We start from the raw sequence: 26,205 nt of genomic DNA on the forward strand, positions 1-26,205 counted from the left end.
TATAATTTTACTGAATCGTCATAATTTCGGGACCAGTGCACAGTGAGCTCAGTCATCAAAAGGGGCTTCTGGTAAATATACAAAATGTTGCAGGAGAGACAAAGTTTAAAATGGAAAATTCGAACCTGTGATTAGCAGGTGCAGTGACAGTGATAGGGGATTTTATGGGTCATCAGCTGTGGTTATAATATTTTTATGGCACAGTGCATCGTGGAAATCATATGACATTTCTTTATTGTGTGCTCTTTGAAAGGTTATAGGGAAGTGTGTAACATGCTGCAAAATTGAAAAATCATGCACCACAGATGTAACGTAAATCTGTCTTACAACTGTTTTCTAAGAGTATTTTTCCCCATTTTATTACAGCCCTAAAAGTAACAGCTGGCCTCTCAAATTCAAATAAGCTCCACTGGTGTGAATGTGACAAAATTCTTCTAGATAATCACCAGATAACAAATACACTTTAAACAGTACAATCCATCATACACAAACACTAAATGATTTAGCTCCATAGAATAAATGAGGAGACTTGAGTTTTCTCTCAGGTTGCCAAAGACAGATACATCTTTTGTTGCTTCCTCCCAAGTTGTAGGGAAGTTTAGCCTCATATGTATGCTGGAGGGTTTCTGGACATTTCTCTGAGTGTCTTCACAAAAGGTAAAGGTCAACCACTTAAGACTGAGATTTCTTCAGGAGCTTTAGCCAAATCTCAGACAAACATCATCCTCTAAAGAAGGCCATGAAATGATTCCTGAAGTCCTGCGTTCAAAGGCTCACTAATGTATGTAAAGTATCAGGAATAAAAGTTTATTATGCAGAAAAAAAGCTAATTGATGGCGTTGTATTGTACACACATAAATATTATATTCTATGATTATTATTAGTGATGCATCAATGTGTAAGTAACATTTTACTGTTGCAGCTGCTCTCAGTAAACATACAACCTCATACATGTCAACCACGTGACTGTTTACAGTGAAGCACCGCCTCCCGAGCTTTCTGATTGGCTGCTGCCGGAGAATTCCTATCAACTGTTTTTCCCGACGTCAAATATAAATGTCCCACAGACTCCTGCTGAGCATGTCCAAGTAGTTACTTCACGGCGGTCTCTTTCGTACACCACAGCAGAGGAAAGGTAAAACAACATGCTTGCGTCTGTTTTAAATGCCGCTGGGATTCATTTCGGATATTTTAAAAAGCTTTGTCGCATTCTTAGCTTTCTTTAAAAAAGACCATCGCTTTGTTAGCTTGTTGTGCTACCAAGTAGCTAGCTAGGTTCCGAGAATGGGTATCATCATGTGATATCCAGGCTGTCAGGTGGTGTGTTTGTGTTTTGTTTTGTTTTTTTGCTAACCTGTCGTTATTTGTCGCCACCTCGCAGTACAGCAACAACAACGACCACAACAACAACAGCAACTTCATTCTAAGGTTGACTTTAATAAGGGGAGCATTTAAGTGTCCCTGTCATCCATACAGGACTCCCACACAGGCGAGGACATGTCCCGTTCGGTCTTCCTCCTCCTCGGCCTGAGTCTCGGGCTTGTCAGTGCGTTTCCTTCCCAGCAGCCAGAGGGTGGGAAAAACTGGGTGGTTATCGTCGCCGGCTCCAATGGCTGGTACAACTACAGACACCAGGTGAGAGGTGTGAAACGGGGAAACTACATGAAACTGTTGCTACAATGTCACCTTATCGTGTGCAAACTGTGTATGACTCAGTTGTTTTCTTTCATACTCCGCATTGGGTTTTGATAAGATCCACTTTACCTCCAGATAAGCCACTTCCCCTTCACCATGCATGCTTTCCCAGATTTTATCCAGCCTCTGAAAATGTGCAGCTGACCTCCAGTTTAATGCTCTTTTCCGTCTCTCAGGCCGATGCCTGCCATGCCTACCAGATTGTCCGCAGGAATGGCATCCCGGATGAGCAGATAGTGGTTATGATGTACGATGACTTGGCACAAAATGAGGAGTGAGTTGACATTTTTGTTTCAGACAACAGTTGTTTGTGATAAGACACTTCTTCTTTCCCCCGAAGTGTTCAAAAAAAAAAAAACCCACCGTAGTTTACTTCCTTTAGTTGATGACTTTTATTCCTCCCTGATTGCAAGTTAGCAGTATATGCAAATAAATGTCAGCCTCAGTTATACAGAACATAGTTCCTAAATGTGGTATAATCCATGCTGGATCATGCGTTTCAGTTAAAAGGTTTTAATCACTAATCTTAAATTCTTTATTACTGTTAAAGCGTTGTTGTGTGTGTTTTTGAGGTGCTGTATAGAACTAAGCACTAAAGTTGATGAGAATGATAAAGACCTTTTTAAAGGCATTTTAAGCAATCTTTATTGTTGGTTCTAGTTTATTTTTTTTGCTCTGAGTCCTTTAATATTGAGTATCTGCTGATGCCAAGTCTGATCCGGTAGTTATACTTACTGAAATGTTGTTTAAATATGTATCTGACACACTGAAATAACAGCTCTAGCTGACTAAATCTGACACACCTTATTTTCCGGTGAGCTGACTTGATCCAAATAACAGAGGTCCTGGTTCAAATCTAATCATTTCATAAGCTTAATTATTGATATGAAAGATGAATGTATAACTGGATGATGACATGATTCACTAGAGAGGAGATGTATCACTCTGTCGGAGCTGTTGGAACTGCAGAAACACTCAATGCAACAGTGTACAGCAGTACAACAGAGTGGAGGTTTCACCAACTTTGGCTTTGGGAAACTGTGATAGGCATTTTTCTCTATTTTCATTGACCAAACAATTAATCAAGGAAAACAAATCAGCAGATTTATTGCTAATGAAATTGTAGCCCTATTTGTAAACCACAGAATAATCACACACGTGTTGGTATGTCTCATGTGGCTGTGGCATGTCGGCCTTGTGCGTTGTCAGGCCAGCACCAGTAACAAGTGGTCAAAGAGGCCCAGTGAGAGGAGTCACAAGGAACTAATTTTTGTGCTCCATCCGGACTTAGACTTACATTACTGACATGGTGACTGGACAGAAGCGCAGCAGTGAAAGCAGATTCATCCGTTTCAGTCACTGTGTGTAACAGTGATCCATAGTAAGACAAAGAGGTGTCTGACTGTAATGATTGGCTACTTCTGCAGGGCCAGTGTTGACATGGGTAAGTTCACTAGTCAGTGCCCCAGCTGGACCAATTAATTCATTCTCAGTCATTTACTTTTTATATTTCACTATGCTACTGTGTATTATCAACTTAAACCTTTCCTGAATGATAAATTCCTGCTCAAATTTATCAAAAGTTAATTATATGTGTCGACGAAGGCTTAAGCAGAATTTAGAGGCAAGAGGGAAAACGATATAAGATCTGCATGAAAACTCTCCCCAAATAGTTGCCAGGGTTGAACCCAACATTAATTTCCATCATGTATCAATCAGTCTGTATGGCTGTTCTGATGTCATTGACTATCTACACACTTTAGTGTTGGCTGATGGGTCCATATATTGAAATACCTCAACATAATGTAGGTCAAGTTTTAGAGAAGTTATGTAACATTTATTGTTTTACATCCGTACCAACATGACGTGATTGTCAACGATTATAGGGTTTGTGGTTAATAACTAACTTGTATGTAAAACGATGCAGGCAAGAGCTCGACAAATCAATGACCGCTTATACTGATATCAGAGGCTTTTTCAAGTTTTCACAAGAATGATTTTCATGGATTTAATGCAAAATGATGCTTTCTATGATGGAAATAATTTTCATGAATTTAGGGTTGCAAGTATTTTCATTATCGATTAATTTGTCAACCTGTGTCGCTAATCGTAATCTGTGTATTTTCTCAATTAGTCGTCTACAAATTAAAAAAATAGTGAGAACAGTGTATCATGGTTTCCTGAAGGCCATGGCGGGGTCTTTTAAGGTCTTGCTTTGTCTGGCTAACAGTCTAAAACTCAGATATGTTCTGTTTACAATCATATGAGGCAAAGGAAAATTTCAGCTGTGCATTACTTGTAATGTTACTGTAACAGACCAGATTCTTACACATTACAGTCATTTGTTGTTGAGAGTTACAGACAGCAATCCTGCAGTGAAAGGGGAAAACATGATCTGCCGTGGAGCTGTCACCTGATTAGTGAATCATTCATGTGCCGTCCTGTCATCATTCCGTTCTGCAAGTGGTTTGTCAGCCTTTCGCACTTCCTTCTGCAAATATGAATCATACTTTTGTTTCCAGGAACCCAACCCCTGGAATAGTGATCAACAGGCCGAATGGCTCAGATGTGTACGAAGGAGTTCTTAAAGACTACACTGGAGATGTGAGTGCGTCGGTGCTAATGTTTGTACAACAACAAATCAAAGCTGCTTGTGCAGTGCTTTTGACATTCTAACAGATCGTTTGAACAGACCTTGATGTGTAAAGCAAACTTTTCTGACTTCTAACTGGGTGTTTTCTGCAGGATGTGACACCAGAAAACTTCCTGGCAGTGCTGAAGGGCGACTCCTCAAAGGTCAAAGGTGGCTCTGGAAAAGTCTTAAAGAGGCAAGAGATGGTGTAGTGAAACTAGAGATGACACCAGACATCAGAACAGCACAAAATCTGCTTCATCAAGATTTTTTTTTTCTCACCAAGCTCTCTTTGTCTTGGCAGTGGCCCCGACGATCACGTGTTTGTGTACTTCACTGACCACGGGGCGCCTGGTATTCTGGCCTTTCCTAATGATGATGTGAGCACTTTTCTACTTCCTGCTTTTGCTAATGTTTACTCATGAGCGTACTGCACCAGAAAGATAAGGTAGTTTTCAACCATTAAAATAAACCAGGAACTATTCTTATGTTGAACCTGTTTTCTCAGATGATTATATATTTGAATACCTTACTGTGTGGAGACACACAGTAAGGCGACATAGTCGACAATGACATGTAGAAGATCAAGAGCCACATAGTCTCCACATCATGGGTATCTTTTGGAATTTGTTGATAAGACACCAAGACAATTTGTAATACCAAAATTGTCCTTTTTTGACACTTATTTTAAAAAATATAAACATGATTTTCTACAGAACTCATTCACTTTGGTTGAGACAGAAATATATTTACAGCTGCCATCACGAGGTTAACTTTTTTCTGCTCAACATTTATTGGATGGATTGGTGTGAAATTTGGTTCGGACACTCAAGTCCCCTTCAGGATGAATTATCAGCCTCAGCTGCAGTTTGTGTTTAGTGCTAATTAGCAAATGTTAGCATGCTAACACGCTAAACTAAGATGGTGAACAGGGTAAACATGACACCTGCTTAACATCAGCATGTTAGCACTGCCACTATGAGCATGTTAGCATGCCTAAAGTAGCATTTAGCTCAAGCTAGCTATGTCCTAGCTAAGTACAGCCTCACAGAGTGGCTAGCATGGCTGTGGACTCTTAGTTAGTTAGTTCATTTAGTGCCAGCTTGGTACTTGACAGATTTTGATACCAAAAAAGTGATGAGGTCTAAATCAAATGTTTGTTTTTTTAATCACTTATAATGTTTGTTTTTTGTTTTTTTAATGTCCGTTTGTTTGCCTAAAGAAACCTACTGGGCAAAGAGACATAACTGTAAAAGTGTGCGTTTAATTATTCACAAGTACACCAATTATTGTACATGTGTTGCTTGTATGTGTCTGTAGGTACCTACTCTGAAACTGTGAAATTAACTGTCTTTTTTTGTCCTTTCTTTGCAGCTCAGCGTTAAAGACCTCCAAGAGGCCATTACATACATGCACGAAAATAATAAATACGAAAAGGTACATGTTGTGGTGTTGTTTTTTAGACCTTTGTGTGGATTTCATGACCCACATACTTTGGGGCACGTATACAATCAGGTTATGATGTAGTTGTGCTTACAGATTAGATAAAAAAACCTGTTATGGTCTTTTTTTTCACAATGCAACATCCTTCCTCCTGCACAAACATCCACAGATGGTGTTCTACATTGAAGCATGTGAGTCCGGGTCAATGATGAACCACCTTCCTGCTAACATTGACGGTGAGTTGAACTTTACCTCATCTGAATCACTTTCCAGTAAAACCAAGAGATAATGAAGCTGCACCGATCAATACAAAGTGTCAATCGATGGACTCCTGAAACCCCCGACAACATGAACTTGACTTTTAATCTGCATTTGAGGTTGAACTGAGAAACAACTAAAAAGAAAAACTCTGCCAAGAATCACCAGTGTATCCTCATGGGATTTCTGTAAGGAGATAAAAGACTTTTTTAGCTTTTACCTAATTTTTTTTACATCCTTTGTTGTGTCTGAAGAGACTGAAGCCAGCACTGCATTGTGGTCATTTGTGAGCCCATTCACTTTGCCACGTGCTTGGCCTCATGGACTGCAAGGTTCTGGTTTTATCCTGTGTAAAGAGTTTTTACACACTTCCCTCTGTTGAAGTTTTTTTTTTTTATTTATTTTTCTGGACTATATTCACTTTTGAACATGCATTCACCTCTGGTTGAGTTCACAAACTGTCCTTTTGAGCCTCTCAAGCAGACATGTGAGTCGTGTTCAGGTTTGCCTACTGGAAAATTAAAATGTTCTCCCAAACTATCAGCTAAGATGAGAATGTCTGTGTTTTTCAGTGTATGCCACCACAGCAGCCAACCCTCATGAGTCCTCTTACGCCTGCTACTATGACGAGAAGAGGATGACATACCTGGGAGACTGGTACAGTGTGAACTGGATGGAGGACTCTGATGTGGTGGGTGATGTTTCCGTTGTTGTATTCGACTTTTCAGTCTTGTTAAAATTATAAAAAGTTGGTCATATTTCACATTAATTAGAATAATATTAATCATAATCTTTAAGATCTCACTGCTAACCTCAGTGTCAAATGCAAATAATCTGCTGTGATGGCTTCACAATAAAGGCAACCTGTTGTGCAGCAGAAGAAAATGAAGGATTTACGATAGCAGCAACTTGTGCAGCTTTCACACACACACAAGAGCAACATGAAGCAGTGAGGCTGATATCAGTGAAATAAGACTTCAATCTGTAATACCGGATTACTTGCATGTCTCATTGTGAGTGTGAAGGCAGTTTGAATCCAACACAGAAAAGGCTGACTCCACCACTATCTATTATTTAACAGCAGCTAACCCTTTAACAGTTCACCTCCCTTTCAAGTACTTTATTTTTTTTTTAAAGCAACAGATTAACTGCTTTCATAGCTTACATTGACTGATATTTCTGCTTTCTACAGTCCAACTGACTTCTACTGCATTCAGCTCCTAATCGTTTCCATTGCATGCAAAGATGTATTTTCTAAAAATTAAACGGTAGTCATACCACTCTGTTGCAGACTGATATCAAACAGTACAACAGCAACACAGACAGTATGAAATCCATTGAAGGTGTATTTGCTGTTCCAAACACCTGGTGTCAAAACGGCAGGAAAAGGAAGTGGTGAATGTTTCCAACAGCAGCTACAGGGTTTGTTTTTAACCAGCAGTGTGGTAGCGGGTAGTTTGCATAAGCAGTGATGGCCCCCGTGGGCCTCTAGTATACAGTACAATCATCCCAAACCAGAAACTTCATGAACAGAACACAAATAAGTACCAAACACACTGTTTAATTAGTGATATCTGAAAACTTGCTGTGTGTTTTGGTACTATTTCATTGCTTATTTTATCAAACAGTCCTGTTTGTGATGTCTTTTTTTTTTCTAACATTGTGCTTCCAGGAGGACCTGACCAAAGAAACTTTGCTGAAGCAGTTCAAGATCGTGAAGAGTCACACAAACACCAGCCACGTCCAGCAGTACGGAAACAAGGTAAGAGAACGACTGAAAGAACACATGAACTTCCCACTATGAGCTAAATACTGGTGATTTTAATGTCTGTTGCTGGTGAGTTTGTGTGGCGGGAGGGGGAGCTGCTGTTCTATTTGACGTCTAGATGACTGGCAGAATTGTGACGTGGAGGAGAAAAAGAGGAAAAAAATGTTTCTGCCCTTATTTTGATGCTTGACTTTCTTACTTTCTCTACAGACTATGGCCCACATGAAGGTTATAGCGTTTCAGGGTAAACACAACAGCCAACCTGCTCCTCCAATGACCCTGCGGCCAGTTACAAATCCTGATCTGACCCCGAGCCCCGACGTTCCTCTGGCCATCCTCAAGAGGAGGATGATGGCCTCTAATGATATTAGAGTTGCAAGGGGGTTACTGATGGAGATCAGCACCCACCTCAAGGTAAAGACTCACAAAGCCCTCTGCTGTTTTAACTGTCGTAGTATGTTTCAGGTCCTCTGTGGATGAGGTTTCAGGCATACCATGGAAATCAGATTTATCAGGAAGATTCACAAACTGAGCCTTTACCATGGCGGCTCTCACGTTACAGACTTCAATGTGTGAACATTGTGTTTGTGTGTGTGTGTGTAGGTCAGGGAGATGCTGGCTGACACTATGCGCCAAGTGGTTGAGAGTGTGACCGGCAATGTTCTCAAGGCCGAGGAGGTTCTCAACGAAAGAGCCGAACTCTCCCAGCATGAGTGCTACAAGGCTGCCTTCACCCACTACAAACACAACTGCTTCAACTGGCACAAGACTGAGGTAGAGCTGCACACAAGGATCCCTTCTGCACACTTTAAACCAGACCAGGGCCATCTGGTCCAGATTGTGAAAGTGTTGGCTTTCATTGTGATGGTTGATTAGTCACAGTTTTGGCAGGATTCATCTGGAGCTAATGGTTGAAATTTACTCACATGTCCAGGGTCTAGTTCTGCTTAAAATGAGGAAAGGCCAGATCTGTTTCACATGCTATTCATCAGTGGGTATTAGACGACCTACATTCTTTTTTCTGTGTTTGCATTCAGCAAGTGCAGAATGAGTTGGAGTTCGTACTTCATGGAAATGATGTTCTCAGGTGTTACGCCTTAACACATTAGGCCTCGTGCAAGAACATTTTTTATCTTGTTATAAACTCTTTTCTGCGAGTGCCTGTGTCCTGAGTCGGTTTCACTAAGCTGTCTTAACTACACAGACTTGGAACTCTTAAATCATTCATTTTGACCTGATAAATGCCGCCTATTTATGAGCTTGTGCGTGTATAAAATAAGGATATCTCACAAAAATGTAATAAAGTAGTAAAAAGAAGAATTTCTCACCCCAGAGTATCAAATCCTGCTGTCAAATGTCATCAAATGAAACCATTCAGTAATGTATCAGTGTTAGTGGTTGTACTGGAAATATGAATACAGCTGCCAACAAGCTATCATCAGAGCAGCACTGTGACACACGTAAAGAGGGAATAGTGTGACATGAAAAAAAAATGCAAAGATTTGTCAGAATGAGCCCTGTCAGTGTTGTATCACTATAATATTGGACCATTATTATTGAGGCATTAACATGTAAACAGTACTTTAATGTTATAGCTGTTTGAGGTGCAGCTGACATTAAATGCTTTTTACACTTTTGAGTATTTAAATCTATAACACAGCACCATATTTTCTATACTTGCCACGTGTTTTGTGTGTAAACTCTTGATCTGAAAAGTAGCTAATATCTATAGCTGTCCCTATTCCCTTTTGTCTGGAAGTGTTTGACATTTCGAGTGCCACAAATACAACAGGGGAAAATAAACTGTGGTTGTGAACATGTTACTGTCACCGGCTGTGGGGATATTTCTGACACATGTGACATCCTTTTTGTGTTTTCAGTATGAATACGCTCTGAGACATCTATACGCTCTGGTGAACTTGTGTGAGAGAGGATACTCCGCTGACAGGTACAGTATGGTCTGCTTCCTACTTAATAAACCACTTTTGTTTTCCTATTTCTGTTGTCTTTGTGGTTTTATGATTGCTCCATCTCATTCCTCTGTGCCATTGAGCTCCATTGTTGTCCAAAAACTATTAAAAACACATCAGTGAGCCACACTGTTATACTGGGTAACACGTTCCTTTATTTAATAAAGGGAACTACTGTAGCCATGTTTGTTGTAATAAAGTTTATTACAACAAACATGGGTGCCGTTGTTTATTTTGAGTCAGTCCCACATACGCCATCCTGCTGAGTGAAATACTTGCTAGTGTGTATTACTCCACAGCTGGAAATAGTCCCCAACAACACCTTTTTTTTTAGATACATTTGCTCAACCCCACAGCGTCTGGCTGTTAAAGGGAATTCATTTTCAAAAATAAAAGTACATATTCATGACCTGTTTTTAAAAAGGTGTACATCTTCAGTAAGAATGAATGTGCTGAGAGCTACAGATGTGCTGGGGGAAGTGGAAAGTACTGAGAAATGGACTGACACATTGCAGGTTTTGGTTTCTGTATGGGATTGTGACAGTAAGAAGAATATAGAATATCATCAGCCTTATCCTGCAGGAAAAACATTTGCCCAGTGTTGACTTTGATAGTACACTGCTGCTAAAGTGCCAAATATATGCCAAATTTATTATTATTAGCCGTAGTCTGAGTAGTCGTAGTAGTCGTTGTTGTTGTAGTCAACAAATTCAAGCTAAGGTAATATCACTGCAAGGGCAGAAGTCAAGTGTTCAGTACAATAGAGAGAGAGGGTGAAAAAATATTTCTGATTTCATCCTTGGACATACTTTACAGATTGTAATCCCAAAAATAACAGTGTCTCAGTGATTCATTCATGGTCACAGACAAAGCCTATAACTTTTGCATTAAAATCCACAGAACTGTAACAACACAGGTTGTTACTGCTGGTCAGAGAAAAAAAAATCATTTGAAGGCATCATCTTGGGCTGTGGGCATTTTACATGCCATCCCCAGTTAAACTAAAAGCGATTTCTAAGGCAATAACAATGTGAAAGTCTTTTTGTTTTTGTTACTTGACACAGAAGCCAATTGTGTTTTGTTGTTTCACTCTGCAGCATCCAGCTTGCCATGGACTCAGTGTGTCATTTCCACAAGTAAAAGGGTTCCTGCAAATCCATGAAAAGAAGTCAAACTGCTCCTTCCAGGTCGAGAAGACGGAGCTTCTCTTTGCACTGCTTAAGAATCAATCGGATGTGAAGTCGACGTTATTTTATCAACACACTAACACTTGTGGGTTTTTTTTTTTTAAACTTGTTTTCCTTTTATTTTCCTGAGAACTTTTAAACTTGTTTTATGATGAGTTGCACTGTTGCTGAAGGGCTTGTGGATGATATTTTACTGATTCTGATTTATTTTTAGGACCATAAAATAGACAATTATAACGTGGAGTTCATGTAAATTTGTTTTGCTCGCAGCATGAATGAATGTTTGATTGACATGTAATGGACAAACCACTATAAACATTGAATGTTTGTCGAGCCTCAAGAGACTTTGTTGTCACATGGGGATCTTGAAATAAATATGACAGAGCAAAAGCGGAAAAAAAATGACTCATTTCCAATGGTTTTACCTTTGTGGATGTGTGATGTATTATACCTTACTATCAAAATGACACATTTTTTGGGATATTCCACTGGAAGTATTCTTTACACATTACAGTGTTAGTCTCCGGAAGAGGATTTGTATGGTGACCAAATAATTCTAGCTAAGCCTATTTTCCTGTGATCTAAACCCCTTTTTTAAGTGTGCTCTCCTCTTCCTGACAGACAGTTAGACCCACACACATCCTCGAATACCACGAGCCACTGTCAGCTTTATGGGGATTTTGGCCTCCTGTGAGCTTGTTTTGTTTAATACCTGATACATTTAACAGGATATTTTCTTCTGTGAGAAGAGTTTTAAAGAATATTTAGTGCCTGATCCAAACTGGGAATCATGCTTACCCACATGATAAATATCCTCTTTTTCCCCTTGACACAGTGTGATTTCTTGATTACACCTTTAGAAGTAAACAAAATACATGGTGAATAGTTTCCTCAGACAAGACATAATAATACATGTATACTCCTGTGATTGCATGGTGATAATAAGAATAACCACCAATATAAATGAGATTCAAATGAATATGAAAAGGCTTGCGTTGGATTAAAATGTGTTTGCTTTATAAGTGTTTGGCCAATCGGCACTTGAAACTAAGTACAGCAGAGGCTCAGATGGATTGGATTTTGGAATTGGAATTTTTTTAAGGTCCCTATGATCGTTTTCCTCTAGCGCCACCATGAGGTTCAAATCTATGGTTTTGAGTGACACGTGTCTCGACTGGGTGAATTGCTGTGATATGAGGTTCATGGATGTCAGGATTAATTGTAATAATGCTGGTAGTTCCTTAAGTTTTCATCTAGCACATCAGAATTTCAACCAGTCTCGTAAATTTTTATGATTTAAACTGTTACTTTTGACCAAATACTAGAAAAACTAATGCCATTCTTTACTAGTTTACTACTTTGTGATTAGTTCTTGTGCCACAGATTTGGCTGACTGGAGATTTTGATTGACAAGTCCACAGCATCACACACGTCAAACAAATGCTGTACTGAATAATGAAAGCCCAGAGGAACTAATGAAACTGCGACATCTAGTGACGACATTTTGACCTACAGCTTAAATTTTTAAAACAGCATGAATCTGTATTGAATTTAAGTGGATGTTCTGTTTTTTGGACTTTCATTTCATGTTTGGTTCCATCATCCTACCCCTGTATTTGTTGGTTGATTTTTATTTCATAATTTTTCCTGTTTATTTATAACATTTGCCTTTTAATTACCTGCAGTGTGTAACGGATATTTCACGTTTTATCATTACATATGGAAATTCATTAGTTGATGTTTGCCTTTTCATTATTTGTCCTTAATATTTATTATTTGATGATGTGGATATTCATTCACATAAATCCCCACTCAACTCAAAAATATGTTTTGCTTATATGCACTTCAGCTGCGTACATTGTGTGATATGAATAGTACAAGAGTGGACTTCTCAGTGAAAAACAAGGACAACAAAGCTGAACAAAGATATGTAAAAAATACACATAGAACTATACATGCAAGTATGTGAAAAAAGTTGCATGTATAAATATATGTAAAAACAACAACGACCAACAAGCAAACAAATAAATACTGAATGGAAATACATGAAGTATGTAGTTATGTAAAGTTTATGTATATATACATGTACTGTAAAACTGATTATCAAAATTGCTTTCAATTCATAGATTCTATATTTCTAAATGAGGGATTTGTAACTTTAACTTGTTGATGGAAAAACCATAACAGACACAAATTATTATTAGTAACAGGGTATTTCGCCTGGAGTGGAATCTTTCATTGTTAAGGTAATGTTTTACTTGAAGAGCTTGAGTTTTTATCATTAGATGCGATGATCGACTGTTGGAACATGAATTTCGTTCAACATTTGAAATCAACAGCCGACCAGCTGTTACGGTTTCGATGGTCTCCCTGGCAGAATGGTCCCCCACTACGCAGCTAGCTTCTCTTTAGCATGACTGAAGGAAGTCTATGAACTTTCAAATGGACGCTGGAAACCACTCTTTTGAATTGTAATTGTTATTATAATTTGTAACATTGCGGATAACGTGGTATTTAAAATTAAAAATATAGCTAGCTATAGACAAGGCAGCTGCTTCAAATTTTAAGCAGGCAAACGACTCTGCTACCCAACTCCGTAAAGACCGCCCTGCAAGGGTGGCGGCCTCATTTAGTACCTGCCCTTCTCTTAAATCAGGAAGACAACCTGACCGAAACCTGGGTTGGTAACATGAAAACACGACCCAGCGTAGTATCGTTAAATCTCCACTAGCACAACAGACTGTCCACCGATATCACCGGGAGGACAATAAACGGCTGCCTGGATTAAACTCGAGCTGTCACGGCGTTGTTAGTGCCCAGCTACCTCACAGCAAGTCGACTACTACGAGTGGAGCAGCTTTTTTTTAGCTCGCTACGTTAACGTTAGCCTGTTTGCTAACTTTAACACAGGTCCGGGTCGAGACTTTTCACAGCTGGCTAGGTTGCGCAAGACGGCTAATAGGTCTGCTGGTTTTCAACACCCTTGAACATTTCACAATGGGCTCCAGAGCGTCAACGTTACTCCGAGAAGAGGAGATCGAAGAAATCAAGAAGGAGACTGGCTGTAAGTTGAGCTCGGGCTAATTCCTGTGATGAAGAGACTGTCACACATTAGCTGCCGACTGTACTTAAACATCTGTTAACCACCATTCACTGCTGCTAGCCGGTTAGCTATTTGAAGCCTAACCTTTTTTTGTGTGTGAAATCCCTGAATCACGTAACGCGATTAAAAAGGAAGTTGGTTTTAGTGTTTTTTGTATTGCTTCCATCACTGCTGTGCCTCTTGGCTGTGTAACAGGGTAAAAGTGCACACATACTAACTCTGAACATGACAGTTATTATCAATGACTTCTGGAAGTGTAATGAGCTCCAGTATTTAGGTGAAAAGTAATTTCGCCTTGAACACTATATACCTGCTATTTTCTGGTCGTCTCGTGGTAAAGTCTTTGTATCCTCCTCCCCGCAGTCTCCCACAGTCAGATCACTCGCCTGTACAGCCGCTTCACCAGTCTGGATAAAGGTGAAAACGGCACACTCAGGTAAGCAATAACATGACCACCGTTGTGAAAATAAACACATTAAACACCAACCACAAGCTGTGGCTGATTAGTTTGGTTCTTTTACCAGCCATTTGGCATCTTACAAGCCAAGATTAGCAAAGAGGACAGATTTGTTTCTTTTTAAATGAAGAAGGCTGCAGGTTATTCTTGCATCATATTGACTTTGTGTGTGTTTCTTCCTTTTTCACTAAGTTTTTGCAGTCATCAACAGGCAGATAATTGTGATGTTCAGAATTACAAATACTAGAAATAAGCTGGCACAAAATGCTTTTTTTTTAATTAAATTGTGCATTAATTGGTTTTAGTAATTTTAATAATAGTTGTAGTAATTCAATAGAGTGATGACACTGTATTGTCATCAGATCAATGATGTCAGCCCAAAGGCATCACTCATTCTCACATGGCTTTCATTGTGATCGATAAGAGAGCTTTGATGTAGCTTCTTGTCTGAGGGCAATCAGATTTTGAGTATTCAGTTGCGATCTCAGTGTGCCATTTCTGCGGTTTGTGATTAACTTCTTGCTCTATGGTTAGTCTGAGTAGAACAAGCAATAGGTGAAGAAAAAAGTAATCATTAAGGCTGCTAACACATTAGTTTAAAACTTGGTTTGGCACAGCCCTCTGATTTGGCAGCAAGGGTCCATTTGCAGATCAGTCTCTCAGGGGTTAAAAAAAAAAGATCTCTGTACAGATCTTCTGAAAGACGTTGTGTTTACACATCACAAATTCTTGGTTCCGCTTGTTCTTGCTCCAGTGTTTAAGTCACAGCACACAGTTGGGTACATTCTCATTTTTCCCCAAGGTGACTTTCTTAACATTCATTCGGTTCTTCACTGAGAATGAATCCTCTTTTTGAGCACAAGTATCTTGTGTTTAAATTAACGGTGTCACAACAGTGAGATTTTACATACACCTCAACTGACCAACTTCTAGTCCCACTGATGCACCAAGGAACCCTGACTGACAATTTCCAGAATAAATTGCTTATTAAATAGATTAATCACCTCCTCCTGTTTTCATTAGTCTGGTTTTAAAGAATGATGTGGCCGTATGACCATTGTAGTGTAGTTTCTTTTCTTTTTGAAGTTGCTCACAGTGTTAAGATCTGTGATGAATTGTTTTAAGGTTTTAAATGAACATTTCTTTTGGTTTCATTTCTTAAAACACGTGTTGGAATTATATTTTGATCACATCTCCTGTCTGCAGTCGAGAAGATTTCCAGAGGATCCCAGAGTTGGCCATCAATCCGCTGGGAGACAGAATCATCAATGCATTCTTTCCTGAGGGGTGAGCTGCCCCTGTTATTTGTTTGCTGTCTTTGGAAAGCTTGTTGTTGTTGTTTTTTTTCCGCAGGAGTATGCATTATAGGTTTGAGTCACAACCACTACAAAGCTGAGCGAGGCCATCAGGCTTGTGGCCACTTGAATGCAGACTCAAGAGGCCCAGTCTTTTCTGCCAATTCCATGTTTGAAAAAAAAAGTCACCCGGGGTTTTTGACCACCGCTGGTTCTGTCGGTGCATTTGGCAGTTGCTCGGCCGTTTTATCAGTCTGAAAGTTGAAAACCAGATGGTTTCAGATGTATCATTAAAATCCAAAAAAGTCAGATGTGTAGGCGTCTTAATTTTAGCTGTGGCGTTTAATGGTTTTTGATGTGTTCTTTTTGCTCTGCTTTTGGCTTCCTTGCTTCAGAACAACATAGGAATAGAGTTGGAGCGTTTTACTCTGTAAAATGGTGTTAGGTTACAACTTGTGAGTTTTCATTGTGTTGCTCACACAGCTAATAAGTATGAAGGTAATCTGAGCTGCCACAAAGAATCAGTGGTGGCTTCTTTTGTGTCTGTTTTCCAGAAAGGCTTTTTCTCTCTCTCCGTTTGATGTGCTGTGTAGTTATATTATTCTCTGTCACTGGTTTTTAGAGAGGACCAGGTAAACTTCAGGGGCTTCATGCGGACTTTGGCTCACTTCAGACCAATTGAAGACAACGAGAAGAACAAGAACGCAGCTACCAGCGAGCCACTCAACAGCAGGACAAACAAGCTGCTCTGTGAGTGTAGAGCTCGGTCACACGGGCGTGTACGGGTGGAGATGGTGAGCAGTGACATGACCATTCACCGGATTTCATGAAGTGACTTCCTTATGTTTTATTTTCCCAGTTGCTTTCCGTCTGTATGACTTGGACAGAGATGACAAAATCTCTCGGGATGAGTTGCTGCAGGTGAGTGGATTGGTTTGTCATGTCAATAAGAACAACTGGCTCACACGATAAGTTAATCAGCCAGATGTTGATTAACTAGAATTGAGAGATGTCTTCTCTTCATGGAAATTCATCATTACTACCTCTGAAAATATTGGCTGTTCAGTCATGTCACGTGGTTAGCAAAGGAAGAAATGCTTTTGTGCAACATCCATGTCAAAATGCTGTACAGAGAGAGGGATTTCCATGTTGATGACAAGACTTTAACCTTGTGCTGATAATGAGGCGACATCTCACCTTAACTGCAGGTTGATTTCCCAGACAGTCTAATATCCTGTATTTTGGCTTCCCTCTGTGTTATTTGTTGTCCCTCTGTGAAGCCATCTTGGTTTCGGTAACATTGTGTGACCTGTAATTACTATAAGCTCGAGGTTGAATGACTCAGACAAATCTCTTGTTTTGCGCAAAACACTTGTGCGTGGCATGCGTCATGTGATGCACAAACCTTTAACACTGAACATGCAACTCAAAGTAAGGTTTGTTCGCCTGCAACTTCACTGTATTTCTAATCGTATAATTCCTACAGTCAAGCATGGCTGCTGTTTACTCGCCATTTAACTGTAATAACTACAAATTATCTTGTCTAGTGCTTAAAGCTTCAGCTTTAACATTATTTGGAAAACAGGAAGTGTTTACTGGTATTCATTAACCATGAAGGGACTTTTTGTTCATTCTTTACAGGTCTTGCGGATGATGGTTGGTGTAAACATTTCTGACGAACAGCTGGGCAGCATCGCTGATAGGACCATACAGGAAGCGGACACAAATGGAGATAACTCAATTTCCTTCAATGAATTCATCAAGGTGAGTTTTTGAGCATCTGTTGTCTCTGGTGTACTTATTTATGCTACCGCTTCAAGTGTTTCTACTAAACTACTAACAATATAACAAATGCTATTTGAAGTGTGCTTTTAATGAAAAGCTCCGACCATGTACCACTACCACGAGCACTTACTGTACATTTTTAGCATTGAAGGCCCCAGTGGGACATAAACTAGAGCCCAGTAGTGGCTACAGATAAGAAAAAACATATTCCAAGGACGCATTTTACACAGTACAGGATGGCTTTGCATGCGCACGAAGTAGAACGTGTATCCTTGTTTTCGATTGAATGAGGGATGTTATTGGGAGCAGTGAGCGGAGGGAAAGCCAGGTAATAATCTTAGTTCTCCTTGTTTAACAGTCAGGACACGTCAGAGGAAGAACGAGGTCCTGAGGTGACGGTTTAATTCAGAGGGCAGTCTGATCTCATAGTTTACTTCAGTTCAAACGTGGGACGCTTCCTCTAGTAACTATATTTTGGGGAAACGTACAGTTTGTTTGATTGCCGATTACAGTGAAGAGATGTTTATTATAGACAGACTTCTAACATTAGGTTTCTTGCTTAGATTCGTAGAGTCCCGATGTGGAAACCTGATTTGTGCGTTGTTTGAAATTGTACTTGGTTTGATGAGGAGTTATTTTCGGTTGATTTCGGTTGATCCAAGCTTTGGTTTTCATTATTTTTTGTATTATTTTCAACACACAGTTTCTTCTGAATAACTGCTAACAAGCAGAATGCAGAATGTTTCAAATTGATTTAAATATTGAGACTGATAGAAGATCCACGTACTGTTGAGTTCTGTTTAAGCCTGCCAGTAAAATTGTCATTCCACGTTACAGGACCCCAACATAAGACGCAGCAATTCTTAGTATCTAAACTCTCCTTTGATTGTCTCCTCAGGTGTTAGAGAAGGTGGACGTGGAACAGAAAATGAGCATCCGGTTCCTGCACTAAATAGCTTTTTTGTTTTCCCTTCTTTTTTGTATAAAAATTTGAGTAGAGCTTCAACACAACAGTTGATGTCAGAACACAACCTCATCCAGCTTCTGAGCAGGCTGCTGTGGCCCACACACTACGAGTTCACGCTGTCAGACTAAGCATTAGGTAGATAATGTCATAGATCTTGAGTTTCTGCCTTTGCACTGCTCTGTAAACAAAGGGAAAAGTTGCGTGCCTTGGGTTGTTTTATGCAATGTCACCTCCCTGTGTATTTTTTTCCCCCCTGTAATGGAACATTATTTATTAGAAAACTTTTAGAAGGTCACAGTTAGTACCACTGCTGTTCTCCTTTCACACGAAAAGTGATTTTATAGCACGGTACGTTAAGGCTTTTTGCTATTGCAGTGAGTACGTTTATTCTAAGTTTACTCATGCTATTCCATGGATATTTAGCACATGCTGTGTCTTTGTCCATATACATATGCAATGGTTCGAAGTAAAACTTGAAAGATGTGTGATTCCACTTCGAGACAGACAGTGTTTTTAAAGCTAACAGGATTTTATGACTCCTTTTCTTTGACTTGATGCAGAGCAAGTCAGAGCAGCCAGACAGGCAAGTTTGTCCCTTGAAGCAAAGCAGGACTGGCTCCACAGATTTTTGTGTTTAACTCACTGAAGTGCCATGACTTTGGTTCCCCTTTGTAAGTTATTATCTGAACAGTAAACAGGAACCTATGGCTGTTTGTTTGTTTTGTTTTGTTTCATATGGGTTAACCTAGCTACTGCCGATAGATTCTAATCATCTGTTTCAATTGTTGGACTTCAACCAAAGCAAGTTTTACCCTGTTTCAAAGCCTGAAGCCACCCGGGGCCTGTTGGAGCCACCGCAGATTCATCATTCATCGTGTGAATAATGTGATATTCATTTACAACTAAAAAAGGATTTCACAAAAAGTTCTGCTATCTCTTTGGCTAGTGTGTGCGTCTTACCTATCACCTGTTCTGCCAGGTAACCATAGAGTGCTTTTGTAAAATGGTATCATGAGGCTATTGTGCCCCCCGTGGCCTGCTTTCAAAAAGTTTTTACCCTGATTAAGTCGTCATAAAACCCCGGCTAGCAGTGTCAGGCCCTGTGGTGGAAACTGGGCTGCGGACCAGTTAGTTTGTAGACCTAAAACAGGTAAACTCATGATGGCGTGCTATGCTTCTATTTATATGATCAGTCTCCTGTGGCTCAGAAAAAAAATGTGCTTGTTGATTTATGCACTGCTTGACATCTGTCTTTCGATCCCCCCCCCCCCCCCCCCCCCCCCCCCCCCCATTGACTAATCCTAAATGCTAAAGAGAATCAAATGCATTCAAAATATATTTTCTGTACAGGCTAGTGTACATGAACTGGTGGGCAGATGTCTGACCCTTTAATGTTTAATGTGAGTTTGTTAAATCATTACAAGGACACCCTCCAGCAGCGGAGTGCAGGAAATACAGCGTGACGATTTCATCAATCATTATGTGATTATCAGTCGGATATGATTCACATGTCTTGTGACGTTGGTCTAGGTATTATCAAAGTAATTCATGAATTTGATTTAAATAAAGTAAGTGCCATGCTTGCTTTGTGTCACTGTTTGTAGCTGTGGTTTTTGATGGCCTGTTTTTTCTTAGTCGTCTGCATTTGGTTTTATTTTAGTCTTTAGGCTGCGCGAACACTCATTATGTTAGGCCGAAGTCTTGAATTAATCTTTGAGATGAGAGAAATTCAGCTTGCACAATATAGACATGAAGACATGTAACAAATGCAGGCAGAATCCAAAGTTAGCATGCTGACATTGTGGTGCTTTTAGGTACATTAAAACCCATGGGTTTGTAGAATGCGAATGAATTAGAATAGGGTTGCAAAGTTGTTTCCATTATTAATTGATAAGATTTTAAAAAAAGTTCAATTTAGTGAGTAAACATTAAAACGGTGGCCAGCAGTCCAACAAGATATTCACTTTACAATTAAGCAGCAAATTCTTATATCTTTAAAGTGAGAAGTAGCAAACTGTTGACAGTTTTGCTTTACATTTTTTTTGTCGATACACTTACCTACGCCACACTTAAAATAACTTCATTAATGCACGGATTTTTGTTCATTTCGGTCACACCTGCGTTCAGTTAGGGCAGGGGTCGGGAACCTTTTTGGCTGAGAGAGCCATGAACACCACATATTTTTGAATGAAATTCCAGGAGAGCCATACAATATGTTTAAAACTAAAAATACAAGTAGGATATTTCGATGCAAATGCAGCATGGCGTGTGTCGAAGTGCCGCTTTATATTTGACCGCTTCATAGATGCAATTTTATCATTGCATATTAGACCCACAGCAGAACCAGCTTTCTCCACAATGGCAAATTCCTCTGTCCATTCCTGCTGAAAAGTACGATACTCGTCGTCTTTTTTTCTTTTAGCCATCTTCTCAGAAGCGTGTCAAAAATTAGTTAGCTGACAGCGGGATTAACGACACTGTAGTGCGCCCGCTATCGACCGCTATTTTCGACAGCAAAATACGGCAGCCTCACTTAAACAGTGCCTGTCACTACCCGATCTGCGTTGCCTCATCTGCGTTGCCTTTGAGATTGATGGATGGATAGATAGATAAATAGATAGACACAACGACATGTATGTTTGCCACTTTCCCACTGAAATGACTGCGACCGGCTTTCTAGTCGCTGGCTCGCGCGTGCGCAAAGGATTTGTCTGCGAGCCAGATGCGGCCGTCAAAAGAGCCACATCTGGCTCGCGAGCCACTGGTTCCCGACCCCTGCTTTACAGCAACAAAGAGGCATGATCACAGGACCTCTGTGCTGCCTCCCTACACTGGCTCTCTGATAGATTTCCAAATGGTTTAAAAATGTATTGCTTACATTTAAAGGTCTATAATGGTCTTGTCCCGAAACCCATTTCTGATCTGTTGACCTGGTACGTGCCCCCTTGATCATTAAGACTGGTGGATGGAGCCCTGCTGGTTCCTCGCTGGTCTCGGTTTATAAGTGAGGGTGATGGGCTTTAGCTATCAGACCCCCACACTATTGGCACAACTTGCTGCCTCCCAATGTTCCCTCTAAGCTGCGCGCTTGTGCAATCGCGCACTGCGTGAACATACTCAGCGCACAAGAAAATCTATGCAGCGCACAAAATAAAATTCAACAGAAACGTATTAATTAATATCTATATTTAGAACTGATATAATGTAGTTTATTAGACCAATAATATTGTTTTCTGTACCATTTTGCAACGTAACTCAATGAGCGACAGGTGTCCAGCCAATAATACCATACAGTTCACTTACGCTACGCAGCCTATCATAGCATTGACAGTGTTTGCATCATGTGCCCTGCCCAGCTAACAACAGTGCAGCGGAGTGAAGAGACGCAAATGCTAAGCCCTTATCATGGCGAAACGAACGGGCAGCGACATATCAACTCATCAAGCCAAGGTAAAAAAGACATGCAGTTCTTTAAGCATCCAGAAATCGTCTTGAAGTGGCACATTTGGACCAGCTGATGCGCACAAAGTCAAAGCAAGAAGCAGAGGAAGTCATCGACTTGGACAAAGTGTACAAGCGTTGGAGAAGCGAGAAGGACAGACGCGAACAATAAGGTAAAATTTAACACAGATTTGTGCATATTCTAGTGACATATATGTATTAATCATTAAATGCTGCTACTATTTGATAATGTATGGGCAGGGTTTCCGCTACACGTAATTCATCGTGTCGCACCGCCACGCCTTCAGAATGATGATTTTTTTTCCAGATTTAAAACAATTTTAAATGGATATATATGAACATATATGTATATGTATATACATGATGCAAAATGTGAGTGTTTTAATGTGAATAAAACTTTATGTCTGAGAGGTGTGTGTTATTTCTTCCAGAACATGACCCTCACCCATGCCACAACTGGACCTTACCCAGGCCACAGCAAGACTCTTCCTATGGTTAAAGCAGGACTCTCACATATAACATACACATCTCATGAACAACGATATTTTTGTCTTTTTCATTTTATGTGGGCAAAATCAATTATATTAAAAGTAAACTAATGAAAATTGCTGCTGTAATTTGATTCTTTTAATAAGCCATGTAACTTGCTATGATCCAAGGTTTTGAACAGGCGTGATACTGGTGTGTGGCCACAGCGTACACATCTGATGTTGCTCACGGTGGTCCTCAGTGTGCTCGGGGAGCTTGTGTGTCTGCTCAGACACATGAAAAATTAGGGGGAACTTTGCTGCCTCCTGAACTCTTGATTCTTTTAAATCTCATCTTCAAACTTTTCTTTTTGTGGAAGCTTTTGGGAATGTTTGATACATTTCTGCCTCATCTGGTTTTATTTTGAGTTTGATTTTGTAAAGCTGTGTGTAACATTGTTATGAAAGGTGCTATTTAATAAAGTTAATTGTTGTATTATTATTATACATGCATTTTTTCTGTAGTGTGGAAGTCAGTGTCGTATGCCAACACCTCTGGCATCTTAAATCTCCTGGACTTTTACCTGAAAGGCAACTCCTTGCTGACATCCTCACCTTCTCAGCTTGTTGACGTGATGATATTATGATTACAGCTCACCTTGGGACGACACACCTATTGCAATAACTGAGCTGATCTATAAGACTCAGTGTTTTCCCCCCTTTGTCTTTTTTGCACCTTTCATTCATTTTGAATTCTGACCTCCATCCAGTTGCAATGAGAGTAACTCATTCATGTCGACTTGGTTGCGACCTAAGCAGTGTGCATGTGTTTCAGCTGAAAGACTGTGAACTCTGCTCTAAAATGTCCATGCAGCCAATCACACAGATGCTGTCATTAACCTGCACTCGTGCTGATTTGGTCAGCCGGGCTGTCAATCACCGCTGTTCTCAACACACCAAAACAACCACTGGAATATAAAGTAATCACATCTGTGACCTTTTTCTTCCTCTTTATAATTATAAGACACACTTTGGTTTTTCTGCTACAAGTCCAATAGCTTTATTTCAGGCTGTTAACAATCCTATCTACACAAACAAGACACTTTTGCCACCACCTAATTCCATCAAGTCAAATACAATTTGTATTGGGTTTATTTTAAATTTGTTTATTTTATCGAAATGATTCGTTCTTTGGAATTACATTTCATTTTGTTTTTGGAAAAAAAAATCATCAAATTTCAAAAAATAGCCTCCTGCAGCTCTTCTTCTTTGTCTTCTTCTTCGTCGTGAGTTGGATGTTTTCTTGCGTCGGTTGTTGGATGTCTTTGTTCCTTGCTGCCTCTTCGTGGGCCCATATTTGGTCTTTGACCAGCAGCATCCGTTCCAGCTCTTTCTTTTCTTTTTCCCACTGCTCTGCTCTTCTGGCCCAACTCTCTGACAGTGTGGACAGCTCCTCTTTGCACCTGTCTCTGTCGTCTGAGAGCTCCTTTCTAAAGCTCTCCTCTCTCTCAGAGAGCTCCTTCTGGTGGCTTCGTTCTTCTGCTGCCAGCCGCTCTCGTAGTTCTTCGCAGGTCGCTTTGCTTTGATTTAGAGCCGACTCTGCGTCAGTCAGCTGGGCCAAGGTGACGATGTAAGCATTGGTCCGAGCTCGTCTTTTCTTGGTGGCCCTGCTGATCTGTTTGTCTTTCTGCACGAGGACCTCTTTCAGCTGGCTCACTTCTGCCTGCCACTTCTCATTCAAGGCTGTCACTCCACTGGAGGCTTCGAGCTCTTCTACAGAGGCTCTCATCCTCTCGGGTTCGTCTTTGAGGAGGCTCTGATTAAGAGAGACCAACTCCTCAGCTCTCTTTTTCAGGTCCTCCTGTAGCGCCCTGCGCTCGTGGTTCCAGCTTTCGATGGCTTCCTCATGTGTGCGCTTCAGATCGGTGACACGTTGTTGCAAATAGCCGATCCATTCGTCCCTCTCGCCGATCCTCTTGATGGCATTCCGGAGATCGGCCTTTAACTTTTTGTTCTCCTCCTCTGCGCTGGAGAGTTTCTCCCGCAAGGTCCTTCTGTCTTCCAGAGGCGACTCCTGAGCAGAATGAGCAAAAGGATGCCGCTGTCTCTGGTTCGAGGTGTTTACCCATCTGCCACTGTCCTGTCTACTTGCCATTGCGGTTAATGTTGTTCTGAACTGATGATCTGATGTTCTCAAAAAAAAGCTAAACTGTCTCTTAATCCAACTAGTCAATATTCCAAAAGTGAGGGACTGGCTTCTTGGCTCTGGGGTGCCTAAGTATAGACAGTGACAGTGACATCAAAGATCAAGGTATGCCCATATATGGAAGTTGACTCCGCCTTAAAAAGAATGCACTTTTGAAAAACAAACAAAAAAAAGTGCATTCTTTAGACAGAGGGACCTTGCGGGAGAAACTCTCCAGCGCAGAGGAGGAGAACAAAAAGTTAAAGGCCGATCTCCGGAATGCCATCAAGAGGATCGGCGAGAGGGACGAATGGATCGGCTATTTGCAACAACGTGTCACCGATCTGAAGCGCACACATGAGGAAGCCATCGAAAGCTGGAACCACGAGCGCAGGGCGCTACAGGAGGACCTGAAAAAGAGAGCTGAGGAGTTGGTCTCTCTTAATCAGAGCCTCCTCAAAGACGAACCCGAGAGGATGAGAGCCTCTGTAGAAGAGCTCGAAGCCTCCAGTGGAGTGACAGCCCTGAATGAGAAGTGGCAGGCAGAAGTGAGCCAGCTGAAACAGGGCCTCGTGCAGAAAGACAAACAGATCAGCAGGGCCACCAAGAAAAGACGAGCTCGGACCAATGCTTACATCGTCACCTTGGCCCAGCTGACTGACGCAGAGTCGGCTCTAAATCAGAGCAAAGCGACCTGCGAAGAACTACGAGAGCGGCTGGCAGCAGAAGAACGAAGCCACCAGAAGGAGCTCTCTGAGAGAGAGGAGAGCTTTAGAAAGGAGCTCTCAGACGACAGAGACAGGTGCAAAGAGGAGCTGTCCACACTGTCAGAGAGTTGGGCCAGAAGAGCAGAGCAGTGGGAAAAAGAAAAGAAAGAGCTGAAACGGATGCTGCTGGTCAAAGACCAAATATGGGCCCACGAAGAGGCAGCAAGGAACAAAGACATCCAACAACCGACGCAAGAAAACATCCAACTCACAACGAAGAAGAAGACAAAGAAGAAGAGCTGCAGGAGGCTATTTTTTGAAATTTGATGATTTTTTTTTCCAAAAACAAAATGAAATGTAATTCCAAAGAACGAATCATTTCGATAAAATAAACAAATTTAAAATAAACCCAATACAAATTGTATTTGACTTGATGGAATTAGGTGGTGGCAAAAGTGTCTTGTTTGTGTAGATAGGATTGTTAACAGCCTGAAATAAAGCTATTGGACTTGTAGCAGAAAAACCAAAGTGTGTCTTATAATTATAAAGAGGAAGAAAAAGGTCACAGATGTGATTACTTTATATTCCAGTGGTTGTTTTGGTGTGTTGAGAACAGCGGTGATTGACAGCCCGGCTGACCAAATCAGCACGAGTGCAGGTTAATGACAGCATCTGTGTGATTGGCTGCATGGACATTTTAGAGCAGAGATCACAGTCTTTCAGCTGAAACACATGCACACTGCTTAGGTCGCAACCAAGTCGACATGAATGAGGTGAGATTTAAAAGAAGCCAGAGAGTTTCATCGTGTTGAGGGTCTGATAGC

The 26,205-nt window shown here is 40.6% G+C and overlaps 2 protein-coding genes across 2 annotated transcripts; both read left to right on the forward strand.

Annotated features, from left to right (window-relative positions):
• The first annotated feature begins 1,039 nt into the window (after nucleotides 1-1,039).
• lgmn (legumain) lies at nucleotides 1,040-12,788 on the forward strand. Its single transcript, XM_041954563.1, has 14 exons — nucleotides 1,040-1,135; nucleotides 1,477-1,635; nucleotides 1,872-1,969; nucleotides 4,218-4,299; nucleotides 4,441-4,523; nucleotides 4,632-4,707; nucleotides 5,702-5,764; nucleotides 5,940-6,006; nucleotides 6,601-6,719; nucleotides 7,701-7,790; nucleotides 8,007-8,210; nucleotides 8,400-8,570; nucleotides 9,677-9,744; nucleotides 10,864-12,788. Exons 2-14 carry the CDS (start codon nucleotides 1,498-1,500, stop codon nucleotides 10,904-10,906), a joined length of 1,302 nt encoding a protein of 433 aa, XP_041810497.1. The 5' UTR covers nucleotides 1,040-1,135; nucleotides 1,477-1,497; the 3' UTR covers nucleotides 10,907-12,788.
• An 826-nt stretch (nucleotides 12,789-13,614) lies between these two features.
• On the forward strand, nucleotides 13,615-20,143 carry chp1 (calcineurin-like EF-hand protein 1). The gene is made up of 7 exons (XM_041953509.1): nucleotides 13,615-14,017; nucleotides 14,420-14,492; nucleotides 15,720-15,800; nucleotides 16,431-16,558; nucleotides 16,668-16,729; nucleotides 17,450-17,572; nucleotides 18,492-20,143. Exons 1-7 carry the CDS (start codon nucleotides 13,951-13,953, stop codon nucleotides 18,543-18,545), a joined length of 588 nt encoding a protein of 195 aa, XP_041809443.1. The 5' UTR covers nucleotides 13,615-13,950; the 3' UTR covers nucleotides 18,546-20,143.
• Nucleotides 20,144-26,205: the final 6,062 nt, after the last annotated feature.

The sequence above is a fragment of the Chelmon rostratus genome, chromosome 15, assembly GCF_017976325.1.
Source record: "Chelmon rostratus isolate fCheRos1 chromosome 15, fCheRos1.pri, whole genome shotgun sequence".
Taxonomy (NCBI): Eukaryota; Metazoa; Chordata; class Actinopteri; order Chaetodontiformes; family Chaetodontidae; genus Chelmon; species Chelmon rostratus.